The sequence below is a fragment of the Syngnathus typhle genome, linkage group LG19, assembly GCF_033458585.1.
Source record: "Syngnathus typhle isolate RoL2023-S1 ecotype Sweden linkage group LG19, RoL_Styp_1.0, whole genome shotgun sequence".
NCBI lineage: Eukaryota > Metazoa > Chordata > Actinopteri > Syngnathiformes > Syngnathidae > Syngnathus > Syngnathus typhle.
This window is the reverse complement of record NC_083756.1, coordinates 6269059-6289724: the sequence shown is the minus strand read 5'-3', so window position 1 is coordinate 6289724 and position 20666 is coordinate 6269059. Positions and strand designations below refer to the sequence as shown.

Sequence of the window (20666 nt, the reverse complement as noted above, 5' to 3'; positions counted from 1 at the left end):
GTGACAGGCAAGAAAAATAGGAGTGTAATGTGTGTTTGGTATATATGAAAAAACATCTGTATTTTTTTTATTGTGTTTGTGTGTTCCAGCTTAGTAAATTATGCAGGTAGTTCAAACCAATGAGCCAAACAAAAATGCCAGTTTCATTTTTCCTCAGTAAATGTTAAACTATGGTCGTGATTGACATGACAAATCGACCCTGAAACCATTAGCGGTGATTGATAATTATGCCATCAATAGTCAAGCATTTGATATTAGACCGACCTGCTAGACTGTTAATTACATGGTTTGTGACAACATGAGTTACCCCATCAGAAAGATGCATGAACAAGGGAGGCACTGGAGAGGTTTTAGAGGTTATTATAGCCGAGGAGAAGGGACATTGAAGAATTAAAAAAAAGAGAAAGGCTTACAGTCAGAATCTGAGATGTAAGGTGCGGATTTGTGGAACGTCTATTTAAGTGAGATACTTTCCAAGTAAAGGTCGCAGCGAATAAGGTGAAGATGGAATTGAAGTTACTTAGAAGTATTGACTTTAAACTTCACACAGACGAGAGTAAGCGATCAAAAAAGACGACCAGGGGATTGAAACGGACTCCCTTTAAACCAGTGACATTCAATCTCAACGTCTTACTTTGTTTTATTTTATTTTTTGTGGCTCTGAGGAACAAGCGCAGATTACTCATTTTGAATAGAAAACTTAAAACACAAAAAAAAACTGGCTGGCAATAGTCGCCATGACGATGCCTGGTTACCTTTTGTGTTCTCTTATAGGTGTTATATTTCAAGTTTTGCTTACATATTGTTTTTGCCTACTTTGGCTACCAGCCAGCTAGCTTTTATTATAGGGTCAAATATTACATTTTAATAAAGTGTCTATTTTGGTGCTTTCTGTAGACGCTAGCAAAACTCAAAAGTATTTTGGTTTTTTTTGCCTTTCGGCAGTCATTAAGCTAACCGCCGCCGACGGGAAAAACCTCCTGAACCTTCAATTAATTACAATGTCGCAGCATCCGTTTTGGAAACAATCGCACTCAATGATGACACATTACCTGTCGGGCTTGTACAAACGCACAGTGTCGCTACAATTGCTATCGTCCTTCATTTATCGACTGTTACAAAAGCACACACGCATCATTAGAGTGTAACTGGGATACCCAACAGTTAATCAAAGCTTGCTGGGGGGGTTCACTCTGCTTAAAATAGCTCGCACCTTCCCCTCCCTTGTAGTCTCTCACCTGGTTTTGGACAAATGCTGAGTAAAATCATTCGTCTCAGCACCGTTTAAATTTACTCGAGCTCCTGCCAAAAAATTTTGTTCATGTCTGTTTTGGCTCCTCTGATATGCACATGGAATTCAGGTTTTAAATCAGCTTTGGGTGATGAGACCTGTAAAAAAAAAAAAATGTGATCCAACTTCCTTTTATGGTTTCGTTTTCAGTAAGAGTGCAGTTGCTTTGCTTCAAAAGATCAAACCAGAGAGCAAAAGTGGGATCTCTGCTTCAACCAAAAAACACGCCATATATATTCAAGACTATATTACCTATAGGTGTAAATGATCCGTCCAGAGTTGACCTCACCGTTCACGTTAATCCATAAAGGCTCGACCGCAACTGCCTTCCCTGACCCCGCACAAGATGAACTGAATATGTATGGATATATGTTTCTTTAATAACCCAAGAGCATCTTTGTTGAAATACGGTTAATCTCTGGAGTTGTCCTTCATCCCATCATTAAACCTTGAGATTCAATATGTACCTGGCAGGCGGTAAATGCACACGCGTCAGCTTAGTAGCAGTTGGCGATGTTCAGTGCGGTATCCCTCAGGGTTTGTGTTTTCAGAGCCAAAGCTGTCTCTGTTGAAACATAGCCTGATGTTGTTTTTAATCAATGGGACATAGTGGTGTGACAATTGCCACAATGTTGGAATTCTTAATGATGCACAACAGGGGGGGGGGGTGTCATAACACCATGAAAATGTTTTGATTACTCATGCAGGCAATATTTTTTTGGCAATAGATTGAATAAACAGGCAGATGTATAAAGGCCTTGAAGCTTTTGCTGCCCTGAGGCTTTTTAGTTTGAGTACAGTGTAGTTAAATTTTTTGCTACCCTGTTTGTCCTCTGTCAAATGTGAAATGGTAAGCGTTAAGGTTTTGCAATGGCGGAGCTAGAGGGGGGCTGTGGGGGCATGCCTCCCCCCCAAATAAGCTTGGACAGGTGCTAGGACAGATTTTTTTACTTTTGAGTAATTTATTTTCAACATTTCCACCACTTCTTGTAAGGAACAAACGATGAATCTTTATCAGCGTTTTCTCAAGAATCTTCTGGGTTTGTATTTTCTATTTGTTTTGGTTTGTTTTGCCCCCCCCCAAAGAAAACAATCCTAGCTCCGCCAGTGACGACAAGCAATGTAATCAGGCAAGGCAAACATTTGAAGTTATGGGATTCCACACCATCAAGAATCCAAAGTACATCACAGCCAAGGTGAACAGTCGCCGTAATAATGCAACTCAGACGCTCGCGTTGAGGTCTCCGAGTTAATGGACTTTGCAAGCAGCTGCCTCAGCCCAACCGTGCATTACGCCTCAAATAGGTTACAGAAAGCAACTCAAACGACCATGCCTCATATGCTGCCTCAGCTATGAGAGGGGTCAAGTGGGCATCGATTGCAACCCATGTAAAGACCAACGTTAATGCAACCAAAGAGAGGAGCTAGATGATCGAAACCTCACCGCTCGTCTTCGACTGCTTTTGGCCTTTCCATTCATTCCATTTCCAGTCCAGGCACGGTGTCGTGGAATTCCAACTGAATTTGATTCTCATCACTTTTGATGGGCTTTCACTCGATAGCTATAAAAATGTTTGGCTATTGTGTCTGATTATTTTTTGTTTCTCACGTGGCTAGAATTCTGAGTGTAATTCCTTTCTTTATGGTTTGCTCCAACGGCTTTCTGTCAGAAGCATTACAACTCTTATCTGTATCAGTCAACTGCTTCTCCTCAGCCATCCATCACTTAATCAGTCAACAGCGAAAATGTCATGGCGCTCAGTTGTCTAACTCCCGGCGAGATCCGGTCTTTGGACGCAAAATGGTGTTTCATCAAAACATTCGACTTGAGCCTTCTTCGAGACGGTTCGATTTTACAGTTTCATCTCTGCAGAAATTATCTTTACGCTTTCTTGCTGTAAAAACTGAGAACAGGACAACAGGTCGATCTATCCTTCAAAGACGGTGTTGTTTGGAAACGAGCTGGGTCACGTTACACGGTGTCCTTTGACTATAGGGAATCAATGTCTATACATAAATTTGAGTTAATCTCTTGTCTTCAGTCTGGCTATTCACGGTTTGAAGGGAGATAATTAGCCAAGCATAAAGCGGGTCATATAAGGAATGACTTTGAGATTTAAGAAGCGGAACTATTTGCTCTGATTAATTAATTAATTTCTTATACGAGGTTCATTTTCAAACCTAATGTGAACTAATCTGGATTAAACGACCGTGCTAATATAGTGGTGCCGCAACTACAGTTTGGCCAACTATCATTTTTCATATACCTTATATTGTTTGCCAACCCGAGGGTACCTTCATTACCTTCCCGTCGCAGCATGAGGTCTCACTCCATGGGAAATTTAACGTTGCCTACCCCAGGCTGCGATTCTCACTGTAATGGAAGCCCATAATTGAACCAGTATTGGGAGCATTGCTGTGTATATTGACTCCTTTTGGGTCAATCGCCATTCTTCCCTCACCCTCTAATTTCTCTCCTGTGTGTTATCGTCAGTATTATCTTGAAGAGCGAGGATATAGCCGTTGTCTGTGAGGCTAATTTAAAGAAATCTTTGGTGGTGTTTCAAAGCTGCTCCTCCCCCTGCATAGCCACTCGTGCTTTTAATAATTGCTCACTCACGCATTTAAAATCATAATAATGAGCCCTGTTAATGTCCATCTTCCGTGGCAATTACCCCATTCCATTATCTGGAAGCTTCCTATTCATGAGCGTCACATATGGAAAAGATAATATGATACTAATGCAGAAACTTATGTTCAATCCAAAATAAAAGGCAATGGAGGTGACTAATATGAATAAATGGAATTTATAAAAAGAATAAAATGGAGTGAGGGCAGATAAGACAGAAAGGAAATAAGCAGTGGCAGATGGTAGGACCGCGTGGGGTGATAGATGGCAGAGTTCATCTGCCAAAGATGTTCTCAAGACGGGCGGGAAGAGAAAGTCATGGTCCTGGAATGGTCTTCAATGTGGACACAATATAACACTAATAAAATAATACTGCACAGTCCAAAAGACTAAATTTAGCCTAAAATTTGGTTTAAATAAAATAACGGTCTAGCAAAAGCATGATTGTCTGATTTTTGTGGGCCATTAGCAGATGCATAAACACCAACTGCTTTTCCTTCTGGTCTTGACGAAAAAAACACTTTTAATACTCAGCGGGAAAACAAAACTGTATGATTTGACTCGAGGCCTTGCTTTTATTATGCTAACCTCGCCATAACAGTGATAACACTGAATCACATCACTTTCCACTCTCTATTTTATTTCCAGACCACAACAGTGACCACACACAATGAGTGAAGATAATCCGGGGTTGGACATATACAGTCCACACGGAGCCTGCCGATGTGTGTTTGTGCCCCCGCTGACATCAAGAGAGGCCTCCGCAGGGAGAACCTCTAAGTTATCGTATGTGTTTTGGTGCAGCCCAGGAGAGCACTTAAAACCTTAAATCCCTAACAAGGCGGATCGCGGTAATGGAAACTTTCCGAGGGTATGCAAGGAATTGTATAGATGGATTTCTTTCTGCGCATAATTGGCGCTACGGCATAAAAAAGCGGGAATCGCTTATATTGCTGAATGGCTAAACTTTAATGTCAGAGGTGCATTAGGCTTCATCTAATGAGCCATGGCGCTTATGCTCACTTTGAGTCTTAATTAGCAACGTGGTCTTTAGGCTTCGTTAAGACGACCCCCTTGTACTGACGGCTCAACGCTGCGTCATTTTTTTGAAACCATGCAAGCTCAGCCCAATTTTCACCTTTGAAGAACAAAAGTTAAAGACCATAAGCGTCTCTTGTCTTGGAGAAGACACTGGGTACTATAAAGTCCAGATAAGTGGACTCAAAAGAAGACATTTTCCAAATCAGGCATGTCTGACAGGTCTAAAAAAGGTGAGGTGAAGGTGCTTGTGTTAGGCCCAAGGACTCTCTCTGTGTCTCTTTTGTTCTTTGCTTTGCTAGGCCTTCCATAATCCATAAAGTCTTTTTATCCCAGCGAAGCAGCCACTCGCTCATTTATCGGCTGCTCCCAAAGGCTGCCACCAATTCACGTCGCCACTCTCTGATTTAATTGTACAGTTCGGGATGACTGGCTTTCACCTTCAGCTTCCGCCAAGCTGAGCGCAGCTCATCCCACATTCAGTCCAATCAGTCACTTTAAGGACGGGGAGGGGGGAGGCTTCTCTATTGTTCATCGGGAATACGCCATACCCGCTCAGGTCAAAGGGCAAAACAGGAGTGATTTTCCAGTCATGTTTTAATCATACGAAGACGTGAAATGATTCGAAAGAAACTTTCTAATTGTGAAGTTAAATTTCCCCAAAAAAGTCCCCTTTTGTCAAGCAAATTGGCTAAGTAGGTCTTCTAGTCTCTTTGCTCTCTGAGAATATTTGAATGAAAATTGCTAAGTACAGCAGAAGAGCATTAGAATGATAACGACTGAATATGGGAGTACACTTTTTCTGAAAATCCCATTAAACCTTGTTTTCTAAATGTCACTGCGCAGTGGAAAAGATAAGAAACAGGAGGACAGCAAACGGAGTTCCCCGTTGCTGGATAATTGGTCATGGAAAAAAAAAAAGAAGCAGCATTGGAGCGCCGTTTGCGATTTAATTATCTCAAATATGACAGTCATTAAAGTGGCTTTTCCTTTGTTCACCAAAGCTGAATGTTCCCGCTCGCCTTTTATCGTGGAGTGTGTAAAATTGCCAAAGTGTAACTCTTTTGAACTTTTCGTTTATGTTATTGAGTGATGATGCAATATGACGGGAACACATGAAGGGAAAATGGAGAAACATTTCTGCCTACTGGCTGTGCGGTCATCTTGAATGTGTGTTGGTGACATGCAATTTTTATTTTGAATCCGGATTTAATGAGGTGCTAGTGCACGGGCCGCAACTATTGCTGTCCGACTATTGGCGATATTGAACACATCATTAAGTGCGTGTTGTCGCTTTTGATACAATCTGTGGAGTGCCACAGTTTGCTACAAAGTTCTGAATGCCATCTGTTAGCGGTGCAAGATATAAAGTAAATAAGTGTCCAGATACTGCTACATTTTAATATTGAAAATGGATCTATCCAATTATGAAATGGTATGTCAACATATTATATATTATATTATATTTCCTCACAATCAATCCCAGGTACTTATTTATATATTTTGATTATTTATTGTTATTTTTATCCTATTATTTGTTATTTTAAAATGGCTTTTTATTATTATTTATTATTTATTTCCCCCCAGTATCTATTATTATATTTTTGCCCCAATATTTAGGGTAAAATTGCTATCTGAGAACGGGTGGTACTGAACCTAAGGAGCACGATTTATAGCTGTGGGAAGAAGCATAATTATCGTTCAAGTGTATATAGAGGTTGTACATTATGAAAGGAATCTGAAGTCTTTTATAATCGACGATATTTTTGCCCATTGTGAGCACTTAGAAAACCATAACGCCGATTCCTTCGGAGACCCTTTGTCATTATTATGCAAATGATTGACTGTCAAACTCTGCAGTAAATAAATTGCATTGTAATTAGGATTATGTTTTATTTGCATAATGGCCTGCTCACTCTGACCAGGGTTGGGTGAGACAAATGGATGTAGGTTGAAGTGCTCTTCTCTATAGCGACTGCTAAGGACGCATCAATGTTTTGACTTGAAGTGCAGTTGTGTTTTATCTCCGAGTGCTCTCTGCACTCCAGATTAAATCTGTGCAAACTGTTTTCAATTGCTTTGGGAAAAAGGACACTGGCCACCACGCAGCTGTCGTGCGGAGAAGTTATTGCTCTCCGGTTGATATTACCAAGCTGCTATCACACAGTCAACTGGTCAAATGCATTTTACACCTGCCATTAAGACAGCATGTTGGCTGGCATGGTGCTGGTTGATAAATGGCAATTGCTATTATTGAGCACTTGCAGTCTGTTGCATTTATTGCCCTCCATTTTTTTGCCCATGGCTACAAAATAGTATGAAGCACATAATGGGAAAACGAAGCTTCATGAAAAAAATGTTTTTATTATTTTTTTACTCCTCTTGGTTTAAAGATACACACTAGTGCAATGGAAATGTATTACATTTCTACTTGATATAAAAAAAATGAGAGACTTTTCCAGAAATATCACAAGTGCTTCATGAAGCTTCATCTGCTGTTACATCACAAATTTTGTTCTCTGTCAAACTGTTTGCGTCTCTATTTTCACTCAGGCGTTAAATGACGTCATGAATGTGTTTTTCTCAAGTTGTCTTGTTCTCTACACACGTTTGCTTTTTTTCCCGACACTTGGGTCGGCGGCAGGTACGGTGAGAGGAGAGCTGGCACTCCATCTACTGAGGAAAAATGCTGTTTCTAAAAGGTCACAGCTCAATACACCCGATGAATAATGGTGACATGCATGTGCTCGTGCGTGAGTCTAGGCCTTACTTCTTCATGCTGTGCCCTGGGACAACAAGAATGTTTCCGCCGTTCAAGTGCCGTGCAGTATACACAGTAAAAAAACAGTGGGTGTCAAAAGTGCTCATGCGTTTTTAGTATTGTGGAGTTTCTTTCGTCAACGGAGAGAACATCCGGTCGTCTCATCACGACTGTCTTTGTGTTGTAATTTAAGGGAATGGTCCGTTAGTCTTGAGGGAAATTGGATTCGACCAGAAGCTGTCTCTCGGGAAATTTCCACCTTTCAAACTCTTACGCCCTCTGCCTTACTTGATTAAGCAGATACATCTCGAGCAAGTTAAAATGATCATTTCCGTTTGGATGCATTCTTTCAATTTTAGCCTTTTATTTTTTGTTTTTGTAATTTTACAGAGCCTTTGAATCTTAGTCATCCATATTTTGACATTTAGGCCTCGGTTGGTTTTGTTGCGTAATATCGTTATTGTTCATCTAAACATTCCTAGATTTGAATAATACACAGGCGTCAGCATTTCCAATCTACCTCCACCGGGAATTTAAAACAGATTAGCTCCACACGGATACACAGATTGTAAATTAAAACATGTTAGGTCTTTTTTGCGTCAGTGATTAGCTGCTGCTTGGGCAACTTCAATTTAAAGCGGGACCTCCGGTTCGCCCTTAAATGAAATCCCGGTGATTGACTTGGTGTTCTGCTGATGTTTAAGTGCTCTGGGCCGTTTAAGTGGCTCAGTCAGGCAAGGAGCCTCAACGTGTGTTGTCAAATCCCACCTTGATGTCGGCGTGTTTACTGGCTGATGAAATGTATTGATTCCGGGAGATAAGTGGGATTGTATTCGTGTCAGCTCTACAGCTTCGGCGTAGTGACGCCATGAATTTTGAGAGAGCAAATATCGATCTGGAATGACCTCCGCAGCAATAATACCGGATGTAGCCCGACTAATGGGAGCTAGTTTGCTTTGCATCGCTACACACATCTTTATTTAAAGCCTCTAAAAGCCGATAGTTTTAGTTTAAGATGATCAAATCTTCTGTTCATCATTGAAGTCCAGCCAGGATCAATCAATGCTGACTGGCTACCAGTTCCATCAAGCCAAGCACTACATGAATTAAGCATGGCCCTCAGAGGACAAGAGAGAGGGCGGAGGTTGAAGCTTGAGGGCGAGGAGGACAATCTGACAGGCTAAAGCAGATGTCAGGTTCTTTTCAAGATGATGATCATCCAGGTCACAACTGTAGGTCGCTGTTTTCCAAGGTTAAGGGCTTAGGTGTGTGTGTGTTGGCGCCTGGTGCTCAGGCGTGTGCTGTTGGGGGTTCAAAGTTGCTGAAGCAAGGGACCGAGCGATACCTTGGGTTCACGCTGTCAGCCAGGCTAATGGAGAAGGCCCCACTTGGCCGCCCGCTGACTGACAGGTGCCATTCGAGGCCTCCGTCAAACGGGCAGCGGGTCGTCACTGCCATCTTACTTACGATGGCACACAGGGATCGCTCACTCGACTAATGCCGACACACACTCCCGGGCCCGTCACTCAATGTGAAGCGCAAGATGAGATCGGCGAAAAAGTACCTTGACTCATACGGCTCGGACAAGAGGGTCAAGTTGCGTCTTTGCAATCGGAGTCGTCATTATCTGGGCCATTTCATGCCGGTGACCTACGACCCTTGCGGCCCGGTTGGAAGAGTGGCCAAATAAGTAATGCGTCTTCACTACGGGTTCAATTTGTCCGGGATCTTTTTATTTGCGTTATGTCTCCCATCCAGGCTTCTGACACGCTCACGAGTGATGACAAAGAGCAAGAATATATTTTTGGGTAGAACCTAGAAGTGGGGGGAAAAAGTAAGGAAGGTCGATGTGGAAAGAAGAACCACAAGTTGTCACCTTATCTAGCGAGTGGTATCGGGTGCCTGGTAAAAGATGCAGCAAGTGACAGAATGAGATCTGCTCGGCCAAGCAGGCCAATGAGCTGTTTGATTTAAGTAATTGGGGCCTCAGAGGGAAAGCAGGGTCATCACTTTGGAACCAGAGCGGCATCACGACTCACACGGTTAAGCAAATGAACCTCAACACACTTCAACTCGTGCTTTTGACACGCTGGTGAAGTCCAATTTTTGTGTAAATTCAGTATCTCGTTATTATTACGTCGTCAGAATGCAAAAACGGAAAATGATACGACAACTGACTGTGTACAATGTTTCAAACCTCAAAATGACTTTTTATTGCTCAGTCAGCAGCATGCCTCATACTATTTGAAGTGCTGCAATATGCCGCAAGCCAAGACTAAAATGGGCAACGGGGAGGACTCATGAAATATTAGTAAGACTGCAGATATTAGTTTTGGCCTTTGCATCACGATGGTGGAATTTGACACGCCAAATTGTCACGGCTGACAACAAACCAGGAAGTAGCCAAACAAATTAACCGAGACAAATATGATGATGCGATTGTATTTAGAAATTATCGTGGTAGCACCATGATTTTAAATTTAATTATAGCCTGTGACCTTGCAGTATGTCACTCTCGGATATTTTTATAATTGATTATTCCATCGATTATTCCATGGATTAATTGAATAAATGTGTTTTTCCCCAATTAGTGTTTATTTGGTTTATTTGGACAAGCTTTAGTTAAAAAAATGTCTGCAATCGATTACAAAATCAATAAAATACGATGCAGTTAATTTTATAATTCTGATTAATTTGATCATTTGATTTGTAGTCGATTAATCAATTAATTTTGACATTTCTAATGTAGAGTAGGAAATGAAGAAGAAACTTTTTGCCATAAATCCAAGTCCATCTTCATCAAAAAAAACTTTTATATAGCAAAGTACGGTTTTTTTTTTTTTTTAAGTTAGTTTGTTCACTAAAACACTTTTACTGCACCCCAAGGGATGAGTATAAAAAGTTGAAAACCAAATCCAATATTGCAGCAACAGAGAAATTAGAAAGTTTGCTACCTTTTTATAAAACTATAAAAAAGGAACGCGGGATAGAGTTGGCAGAGATACATTCCACAATAAAAGAAAGACAAACTGCTGGCTGGCCCAAGAGGAGGCTGGAATGAAGAGAGGAGAAAAAAAGCAAGACCGTGACCGCATCTCATCTCAATGTTGCCGTCAGCCTGTAATTGCTCTGATTAAATTGCTCTCTCTGCATATACCTAGGGATAGTGTGAGTGTGATATCCTGTAGCGCTATCATTGACATTGTGATAATTGTTTAATTGCGCTGGGCTTGAGCTTCATCAAGACCTCACCCCATAATGGCCTCTTCCCTTCTCATCCTATTCGCCCGTCGACATTATTGTCGACCTTGTCAAGTCTGTTTTTAAAAGTTGACCGTCTAATTCGGGTCAGAGCCTAGCTCGAAACATTAAAAGTTATTTCAAAGCTACACACAGAGAGCGAGACGAAAGCTCTCTGGGAACGAATACATTGAAATAATGCTAAATCTTGGCTGGTTGTCAATATATCAGACTGCCGCAGGTCGCGCGGAGGTCACGAGCTCCGCCCCGTCCATCGTTAGATATCTGAAAGCAGTCAGCCGTGCTCTCGTTAACACTTAATTAGACGCTATATCTCTTTCTGGATGACAGCAAAGTAGCTTACCGTAATTTTCGGACTATAAATCGCACCGGAGTATAAGTCGCACCACCCATAAAATGCCCAGAAAAGTGAAGAAACAAAACATATCGCTCCTGAGTATAAGTCGACCCCCCCCCCTCCCAAACTATCAAAAAACAAACGTGACTTATAGTCCGAAAATTACGGTAGTTACAAAATGGAGTCAGTAGAAACAGTTTGATTTCATAATGAAAGATAATTATGTGTCTGTAAAATGTGATGACGATTTGAATAGATACAAAATGTGCTGTCGGGCCACAGGTTGCACGGACTGAAAGTCCCGACAGTTTGTTCGGGCTTGTGCCGGGCTGTGATCTACCGCAGCTGTTACATGTTTTAGAAGCTCCCAGAATAGAACAGTGACATTAACTCCAATGACAACGTGTCGCCCGCCGTTCATGAAGCGAGCGATGAGGGAAACCAAAAAGGAAACTATAGTCGGATGATTAGGGACTAATGTGGATAACTAACTAAGAGCATTGAAGTAGAGATTATTATTTGTACATAAATCACGTGATGCTTAGATCTTGAAGCTTCCTGTCAGGCCGCCCACAGAGTGCGTGTCGTTTAATATATTACCATAGCTGGGCGCGATAACCGATAATTAAAAGACATTTTTCACTTTGACAATTTCATATGTCGAGTCGCGCCGTATTGGTTATGGATCATAGTTATGGTTAAGTGGAAAATATACCAGGCTGGAGAAATATGGTGATGATGTTAACGTTTCAAGTGTTCTCGCTAAAGGCTTTTAATCCAGAAGCGGACAAATCGGCAAAGGGGAAAGCCATTTGGAGATCTGATTGGGTTCGTACGCAAACGTCCTCCTGTGGCCATATTTCTAAAAGTGCATATCGGCAATGGAATGGAATGCAACCATTCAATTCATTTAAAGCTGGAGGAACGCAGCTTTTTTAGTCATTTCTTATGTATGTGTACATTCAAGCAGATGTGGATTGATGTGACAGTCGACGCATCACTCGGGGTCGAAACTCACCTCGAGCTAAATAGAGGCCAAGCGGGGTGGAAGAAGGGTCGGAAAGAAGTCGCAGGACAAGATGAGGAGAACGCTAATAAGACAGTTTGGATTTGGATGGCAAAGGCAAGCATCCTTTTGAGTTTATGGAACATAACAACCGCAGCAGCTGAGCTTCAGGCTGGCGTTGTTGCTTTCTGGTATCTATCACACTGCCTATTAAACTATGGCTGGTGACAGACTACAATAAAGAGCCACACACACACACATTGACAGTTCGCTTTGGCTTTTAAAATGTCTGGCTAGGAAATGAGCAGGCAGGAAACTGCAGTTGTAAGCAAAGGTGTAACTTTGAGCTTTTATAGAATTTGTCGTATACATGTGGTATCGTTCCCTCATGCTCGTCCAGAGGTCACGTTGAGGTCACTGAGCTCCGTTTGCTGTCTGCCATGTTGCTTGAGAATTAATTATACTCGCATATACATGAAAAGGGGGTCGGTGGGAGTTGATGGACTTGCTTTTTCCGACAGAAACACGGGAGAGATTTTGAGATGTTACGTAATCACATCCAAACATGGAGGGAGGGAGTGGGCGAGAGATGGTGAGGAGGGCAATACAGCATCCAGAATATTCTACTCCACAAAAAAAAAAATAATAATACAAAGAAAGCAAGTGGTATTGCTTGCCAGTAAAATCATTTGAGATATCAAATCTTTCATATGCATTCTCGACCAAAACTTTTGTATATGAAGCCCTGGCTGGATTCTATGCAAATAGCTTAAGCCCCGCCTCCCACCTGTTCATTGACAATGCCGTTGTTTGATGACCTACAAATTTTCCATTCAAATAAGCTCATGTGGAATATTGTGAAGACAGACACACACACACACACACTGCGTCCCCTATTATAGTCCGATGCCGTGTCTGACCTAAAATCACACATTCAGCTATCACGTTGGCAAGTTGAAAGCCGAGCATCTGCTGCTTGAAAACTCCAAAGTAAAAATAAAAGCCTCCTCTCAAACAAATGCCCTTCCTAAGAATACAAACAAATGCATTTCTACTCTCGTCAGTTGAATAATTCAGTGTCGCTGGTTTGAGGAAAAACACATTTATGCTTTACAATTCCACATTCAGCATGATGCATCTATTTCATTAGCCGAGTGACGGCACAAAGAGCACGCTATGAATATGATAATATAATAACGCTGTTCCATTGTAGGACTTTACCCATTGCAGGCTTTGATTTAGACAATCACACAATCGGGTAAATGGTGTTAATTGCACGTCTCAGCCAGGTGCTGCAATATGTCGGCTTTATTCCATGGCCCGTGGTTGGTAATTCAAGATGTACACAATGGGGGATGAAGACATATCAAATGAATCCCCTCACTCATTATCCTCTCTTTAAATAACAAGGCTTTCACTATGGTTAATGGCGTTAAGTATCTCCAGTTCAATTAATCCCAAGATAGTCTGGGATGTGTTGATATTAAATCTATTTATAAATGGAGTTTCAATGTACTCCTAGCGTTTGATTGAAGAATTTAAATAGAAATTAAAAGGACAAACTACAGACTAGTTCAGGGGTGGGCAAACTACGGCCCGCGGGCCACATCCGGCCCACGGGACCGTTTAATCCGGCCCGCCAACCCTGAACAAATTGTATTATTAAACTTTTTTTTTGTGGTCATTTTGCCTGCAATGACTGCGTTTTCCCAGTAGATGGCGAAGCGCTCGCCTGCGCATTTACTACCGGAAGCCGTGTCAGAAAGCTCGGTGCACACTCACAAGTGCGTGTACGTACTCAGTAGTACGGACTTGGCGCACTCTCGCTCTATTCGTATCAGTCCCGAATTTAGAGCGTGGGCTTTGACGACAGCATTCTTATAATTCGCGCGCTGAGCTTTCAGATGCAGTTTTGCGCTAAAGCCACCTACAAACCTTCCCATGGAATCCTTCCATTAAAATGAGTGGCCCGAAAAAAAGAAGTGAGTGCCGAATGTTAAAAAAGAGTGGCCAATTTGGCTCGACGTACGCGACGTGACGTTCATCCACATCAACATCAACCCGTCACAGATCAAGGTAAACGGACCAACACCTCGGATCTCGCCTAACAACAAATTTTACTCCAGACTATGACGCACTAGCAAAAAAGGGAAACCAACAACACTGTTCCCACTGAAAATGAACGGGAGGCTCTCAAGTTTATTGTAAAAAAATGCATTTTGAATATGATTTGTACACATAGCAGGGATTGAAACTAGCGACCATTCTAATTTTCAAACAATGCAGGATGCTCAAGGACATTGATGCACCACCTATTTGCGACTAATCTTAACCTGTAAAGTTCTTAAGGCTTACTTTAAGGAGGTGTTTCCCGTTTCCTCACCTCTGTTACCAGGTGTTTGCGAGTTAAAACTCTGCTCTGATTTTCAGATACCCCTCACCGTGTTGCTGTTTTGATTACTTTATTTGGATGTATGCTTTCACCGATTCTTCAAGATGATATATTTGGTCAGAATGTTTGCCGTTTGATGTGATCTCATAAGATAAACATCTTTCATTAATCTGACCTGCAGGCACTGAAGTGATGGAGATTGTTATTCATAATAACAGTGTCGTATTTTATGAGAATCACTGATAGCAGTTTTTTAGTGAATTATTATTTTTTTAATGCTGTTAATAAATGCATTTGTTTTCAAAAAAATTGTTTGGAATATCCATGCTTTACTACCTACTAAAGGCCAAGATTTTTTATGCAATCACCTTTACAGGTCGCTTATATGACTTCACACAACGCCTACGTCCATCTGCTCCTGGTCCGGCCCTCCGGTCCAAATTTAGAACCCAGTTCGGCCCGCGAGTCAAAAAGTTTGCCCACCCCTGGACTAGTTCATGCTTTTTCTTTTTTAAAGGCTTGACGGACTCGATTTCGTCTATTAATATGCGAGTTGAGCCGCGCCATCTATGTTCTAAAGCGTTTGACACCACAGTTTTACTTGCTGTCTTTGGTGGGAGCACCTCGAGGGCGTGACTATTGATCCGTGTCATCTCAAGGACTTAGGGGCTTTGTAAAAGACCCTTGGGGTGCTTCGAGCTCTTACTATAGAGCCACATCATGCAACATTAATGTGTGTCCTTCCAAGTGTTTGTTTAGGAGGTTAGTGAGAGTTATGGATGACCTTATTAGAGTAATGGCTGGAGATATATTTGACCGAATTTAATAGGACTTGGCTGTATTTTATGTTATAGTGGTAATTAAAAATACTCGGTTGTCAGGAAAAGCCTACTCGAGCATCCGAACTTTATTTGGGTTTAATAAGAGGCAGATTGAAATGGTGGCATGTGTGCTGTCTTAAATTTGAAATGACTTTGAGTGTTATTGGATTTGGAACTAATTAGAGCACATTTTACACCGTTTTTTTCCCCTCTCGTTGAAATGAGCCCACATTGAATAAAAGTAAGATTTTGTTTTATTACTTCACCCTTTATATTCCTTGGCCAATGCATACAAACTTTTTTACTTTATTTCTATGGAAATACCATTCACCAACGTTCACTGCAGCTCTGCTTACCTTTATGACTTTATGCCGCTTTGTTCCTTCAAGTACTTTTTTAATGGGTTGAAATGCTTACAATGATGGCGAACGTTATCATCCCAGTCTTGTAAAAACCTGGCTTCCACTAACACCCATCAGGAATTCAACTTTTTTTTTTTTTTTACGGCAGTTGTCTTTCTATAAAGTCACCCAGGCCTAGGTAAACACAACTAGCTGGGCCCATTTTTTATTTAGGACATGTTCGCTCTGGGAACCCCCCCATCTGTCCCCCTGAATCAATCTTACCCTCTATTCAGCTGTATCATCATTACTTCTAATTTTCCACCAACTGAGTACAAGATGAAGTGTCACATGAAACACAAATACACAACATGGCAAAAGTGCATTACCATCCTGCTTCCAAATCGGCCACACAAACACACAGCACAATATATGGTTATTTGTCTCGATTACAGGCGAGTGCAACTGATGAATTGATGTCAGGAACAGTTTGTGCTTCAACTGCTTCTAATCCTGAAACAATCTGGAAAAATGTGCCAGGTTTCAACTTGATATCAGCTCATATGTGTCCTTGCGAGTCTGCGGTATTTGGAGTATATCACTTATCGGAGGACAGCTGCTGGGCCATTATCTGTGGCGCAAGTGTTTGCAAGTCCAATATTAATAGTCTATATGACATTTACTCAACGGAGAGTCACACACAGCCACATATACACACTTGATTTATTTTTCCATTTGTTATTCTAGTGCTGTGGCACTCTCGGATCAACAGACTCTGTTTTTTTTTTGGATGGAGCAAACTGATTATGGTATATATACTCAATGCAGGCCACACTTCTCAGGGAAATCGTCACAATGTGTTGTACTGCCCTGCCACCTAGCGGTGTAAAAATAATTATTCACACAGCAATAAGTGCAATTGTCAATTCTGTATGAGTAAAAAGGACTTTAGGTGCTATATATATTTATTTTAGATGTCCATATTTTGCACTAACTGTATAAGAGTTTTTTTTTTTTTTTTTTACGTTTGACACATTCATTGAAATTGATTTCACCTCTCTGCATTAAATAAAACTTGAGGCATCTTCTGGTTAGCCATTGTCACTAATCCAATTTGCTGATCATGACATTTGTGACAATATGCTAAATAAAACTACCTTATATTTCGGTGCCAGTTTCTTTGTCTTGTCTACTAATGACCCAACCGACAAAACAGAACAGATGGCCCAGTTTGAAAATTTGCCATTTTGCGGGCCTTATAATTGAGGACACATCGTGGTTTGATCAGCAGATCACTGGACCTCCATAAAAAAGTTTGCCCTATGTCGCACTTTGTTCAAAACGTGTTCAGAGCGTTTTGATAATCTCCTCTGGCTTTTTTATAAATCAGCCTCACTGAGTCAGATTACCAGCTGGTACACACTGAATTGGAATATATCCACAGGGGATCATTTAAATGAAATAGCATTTGCCCTCAGAACGTCAAAGCTCACTTTATGTCCGAAGCGCTTGGAAAAATACACTGAGGAGTCCCAACATTTTTTTTCTCTTTAATTTTTATCCATAACATTCTACTTTTAGGTCTTATTTTTATCATGGAGCTTTGTGATTGTGCCATACAGGCTTATTAAAAAGCCACCTAAATCGACATCGCAGCTCTTAATGAATCTCGGCATGAATGGAAATGACCCAGAAGCTCTTGAATGAATATGAGCCTACACGTGAGCACATAGGCATGCAGACAGACACACGCACAAGCACTCTGAGATATAGCCAGATGGTGTAATCCTTTGGTTTTCATATTTCCCCCCTCCTTTGTGAGGATTATGCCGCCGTCCAATCGGATTTCGCACTGTTCCCTCGAGCTATGATGTGATATGAATGACTGACATGCTGTATATTCCCGTATCGGCTGTAAGATTTCCATCTTGCCCGCTGTGGTTGTTAGCGTATTTGTGGAGTTGATTGCTTAGCATCATTATGCAGGTAAGTGACGTAAGCCAGGGGTGCAAATAAATTTTTTCTTAGGTGGGCATATTTTGATTACATTTATTTGTATTGATGATTATAGTTACAAAGTGACTCATAATGTTGATCTTTACTCATATAGTCGTCATTTGTTGTCAAATTCAAATGTTTTGTGTTGCCCCCCCTGCAGGTCAGTGCTTCCTATGTATGGTGGATGTGGTGCCCGTGAAGAACGAAGATGGCATGGTGATCATGTTCATCCTCAACTTTGAGGTCATGACTGAGGAGACACTGCAAGACGCCAAACAGGAGCTCAACCATCGCCTTCCCACCTGGCTCGTCACTGGTGAGGAACTCTTGGCTTGACTGGAAACAAATAAGAAAAACAACTAAGCTCGCAACAATCATCAGTGTAATCCACCCTGATCAGTGTTACATTCATCCACACATAGAGCAGGTGGCCCATTTTGCAAAGTCATATGATTTAGTCGAATCCTTTTTATTTATTTATTTTTTTCGACGGAATGTTCCGAACTGTCTCTGGACTCAGTGTTCTATATACAATGTTAATCAAGTCATGCTCTGAATTCCGGAGCTAAATTATAATCAATGCCACTGTCCTAAATTTCTCTTCAAAGCTTATTTTGGCTCAACGTGATTCAGACCTCCCCCCCCCCCTCCGCGTCACCCGCTTGCTGTCCTTTTTGAATGTTTCTTTTGATTCATAATCAATGTCTCCTTGTTTTCTTCATCAGGTCGTCCCAGAGGCTTCAAGTTACGCCTTCCCCTGCTGCGCTCCCTCTCTAACAGTAAAGTGTCTCTGGATGACGCAGAGTCCGCTCACATACCCGTCGCGACAACCTTGCCACTGCACCCGGTCGACCACTGCCACGAGTCCCTCGGCTTGGAGGAGTTCTTGCCCCTCTCTCCATTATCGCCGGAGAACCCGGAGCAAATCAGTGAAAGCAGGTAGAGCTCCAAGAATATGCTGATTTTGCATTGTTAAATACAATGCTTTGCTGCCATCTTGTGGCATATAAAAGCATTTCGACATGGAGGTCTGAAAATGTTGGGGGATTTTTTTAATCCAACCCCTGAGATAGTTGGAATTCAGTCTACACATCCTAATTCAATAAATATTTTCTGTTTCCAAGGTCAGCTCTACAAAGTTGGCCAGAGGACCACTTGGAAGACCATTGCACTTTACTGGACTCTGCATCCACCACAGCCCCTCATCCACCTCACCACGTAACGCACTTAGTCGGACCCCTCACCCAGTCGTCTCCTTGCGTAGCACCCCACCATCGCCTCAGCCTCAACCAAGACGCCTCTGGCTCGAACTGTTCCTTGTCGCGCAGCCGCTCGCGCGAGAGCTTTCACAGCATGAGGCGCGCATCCTCTGTGGACGAGATTGAGGCCATGAGGCCTGACTGGGACCGGAAAAACCGGAGAACCAGTGTCCGACTGGGAAGCACTGGTGCGATGCCGAAACGAATGACATTTTTTATTTTTTTTAAATGGGATTTTAACCCTTCTGTATCTCGTGCGTGTTTCCAGGTGCAGTGAACAGTAAGTCCAACATACTGAACTCCACGTCAGACTCTGACCTCATGCGGTACCGTACCATCTCCAAAATTCCTCAGATCACCCTGAACTTTGTGGATTTCAAACCCGACCCACTCATCGCCCTACCCTCAGGGGAGATGGACATCATTGCACCTTGCAAACTCATCGACCGCACGCACAATGTGACGGAGAAAGTCACCCAGGTAGGAGCTGAGTTTCTTTCTGGAGGCGGAGTGTGTGTCATTTGTTGTCGCAAACCAGCAGCCTTAGCTTATGTTGCGTTTTACGAAGCTCTTCACGACAACATCACGCAACATTAGCGTTGAGTGGAAATGGCTCTTGTGTAGCAATGTGAGCGTCAAGATGGGACAGATCAATGACAACTCTAAGAAAGTGCTTGTGTTGAATGAACGTGCTGGACTGCCATTTTATTTCCACAATATTTTAATTAAATATGACTTTACGGCCAGACAACCTTCAAGGAACCCCGCGTGAGCAATCGAAAGGGGAAAAAACAATATTAAAGATTAAGTTAAGCCCTCTGTTAGGGCAAGTCTACAGAGAGTTACTAACGGGAATAGAAATTATTTGATCCGATCATGCTCTTTTTTTTTTTTTCCCCCCTCCTATTGTACTTGACAGAAAATAATCCAGAGTTGGTGATGCAACACAATAATGTAATCATGCTACAGTATGTGAGTTGCAGATGGCAAGGTCAAAAACACAACTTGCTTTCTGTGTGTATGGGGCCATGTGTGTGTGAGATTTAATCCATACAGTAGTTAGTATGTTCCAGCTGCAGCTGTGTCTCCAAATGGCATTTCTAGACTTTTTTTTTTTTTTTTAAGTTGCACACTTTATCATTTGACTTGACTTTTGAAATCAAATTTTGCATGCCTGTGTCATGAGTGGAAGAGAATCTAATTGACTTGTGATGAGCAGAACTGTAATGTTACCTCAGACCTGAAGATGGTAGCATCACATTGAGGTGTTTGGTTCTCCATGATCTCGGCATCCCAGTGAATAATTTAGACGCCCCATAAAAATCTCTTTCAAGGGAAGACTGACCTTTTTTTCTTTCCATTCCCATTGTATCTTATAGAGCTCCCATTTATATTGACTTGTGTTTCTTGCTTGCATGCAAAAGTAATTGACTAAAGTGATTCATTTGGAATCCAGTTTCATCTGGCATTTTCAAATAGGGTACTTGCAAGAAAGATCTCATCCAATATTCCCAGCACACAGCCATTTCCAA

General features: G+C 41.7%; 1 protein-coding gene across 1 annotated transcript in view; it reads left to right on the top strand.

The window, feature by feature from the left end:
• Window positions 1–20666, top strand: part of kcnh2b (potassium voltage-gated channel, subfamily H (eag-related), member 2b) — an 81458-nt gene that overhangs the window by 26025 nt on the left and 34767 nt on the right. The window contains exons 3-6 of the mRNA XM_061266046.1: window positions 18036–18191; window positions 18601–18814; window positions 19000–19322; window positions 19403–19614. Of these exons, the coding sequence (XP_061122030.1) occupies window positions 18036–18191; window positions 18601–18814; window positions 19000–19322; window positions 19403–19614 (905 nt within the window). The remainder of the gene's footprint in view (window positions 1–18035; window positions 18192–18600; window positions 18815–18999; window positions 19323–19402; window positions 19615–20666) is intronic.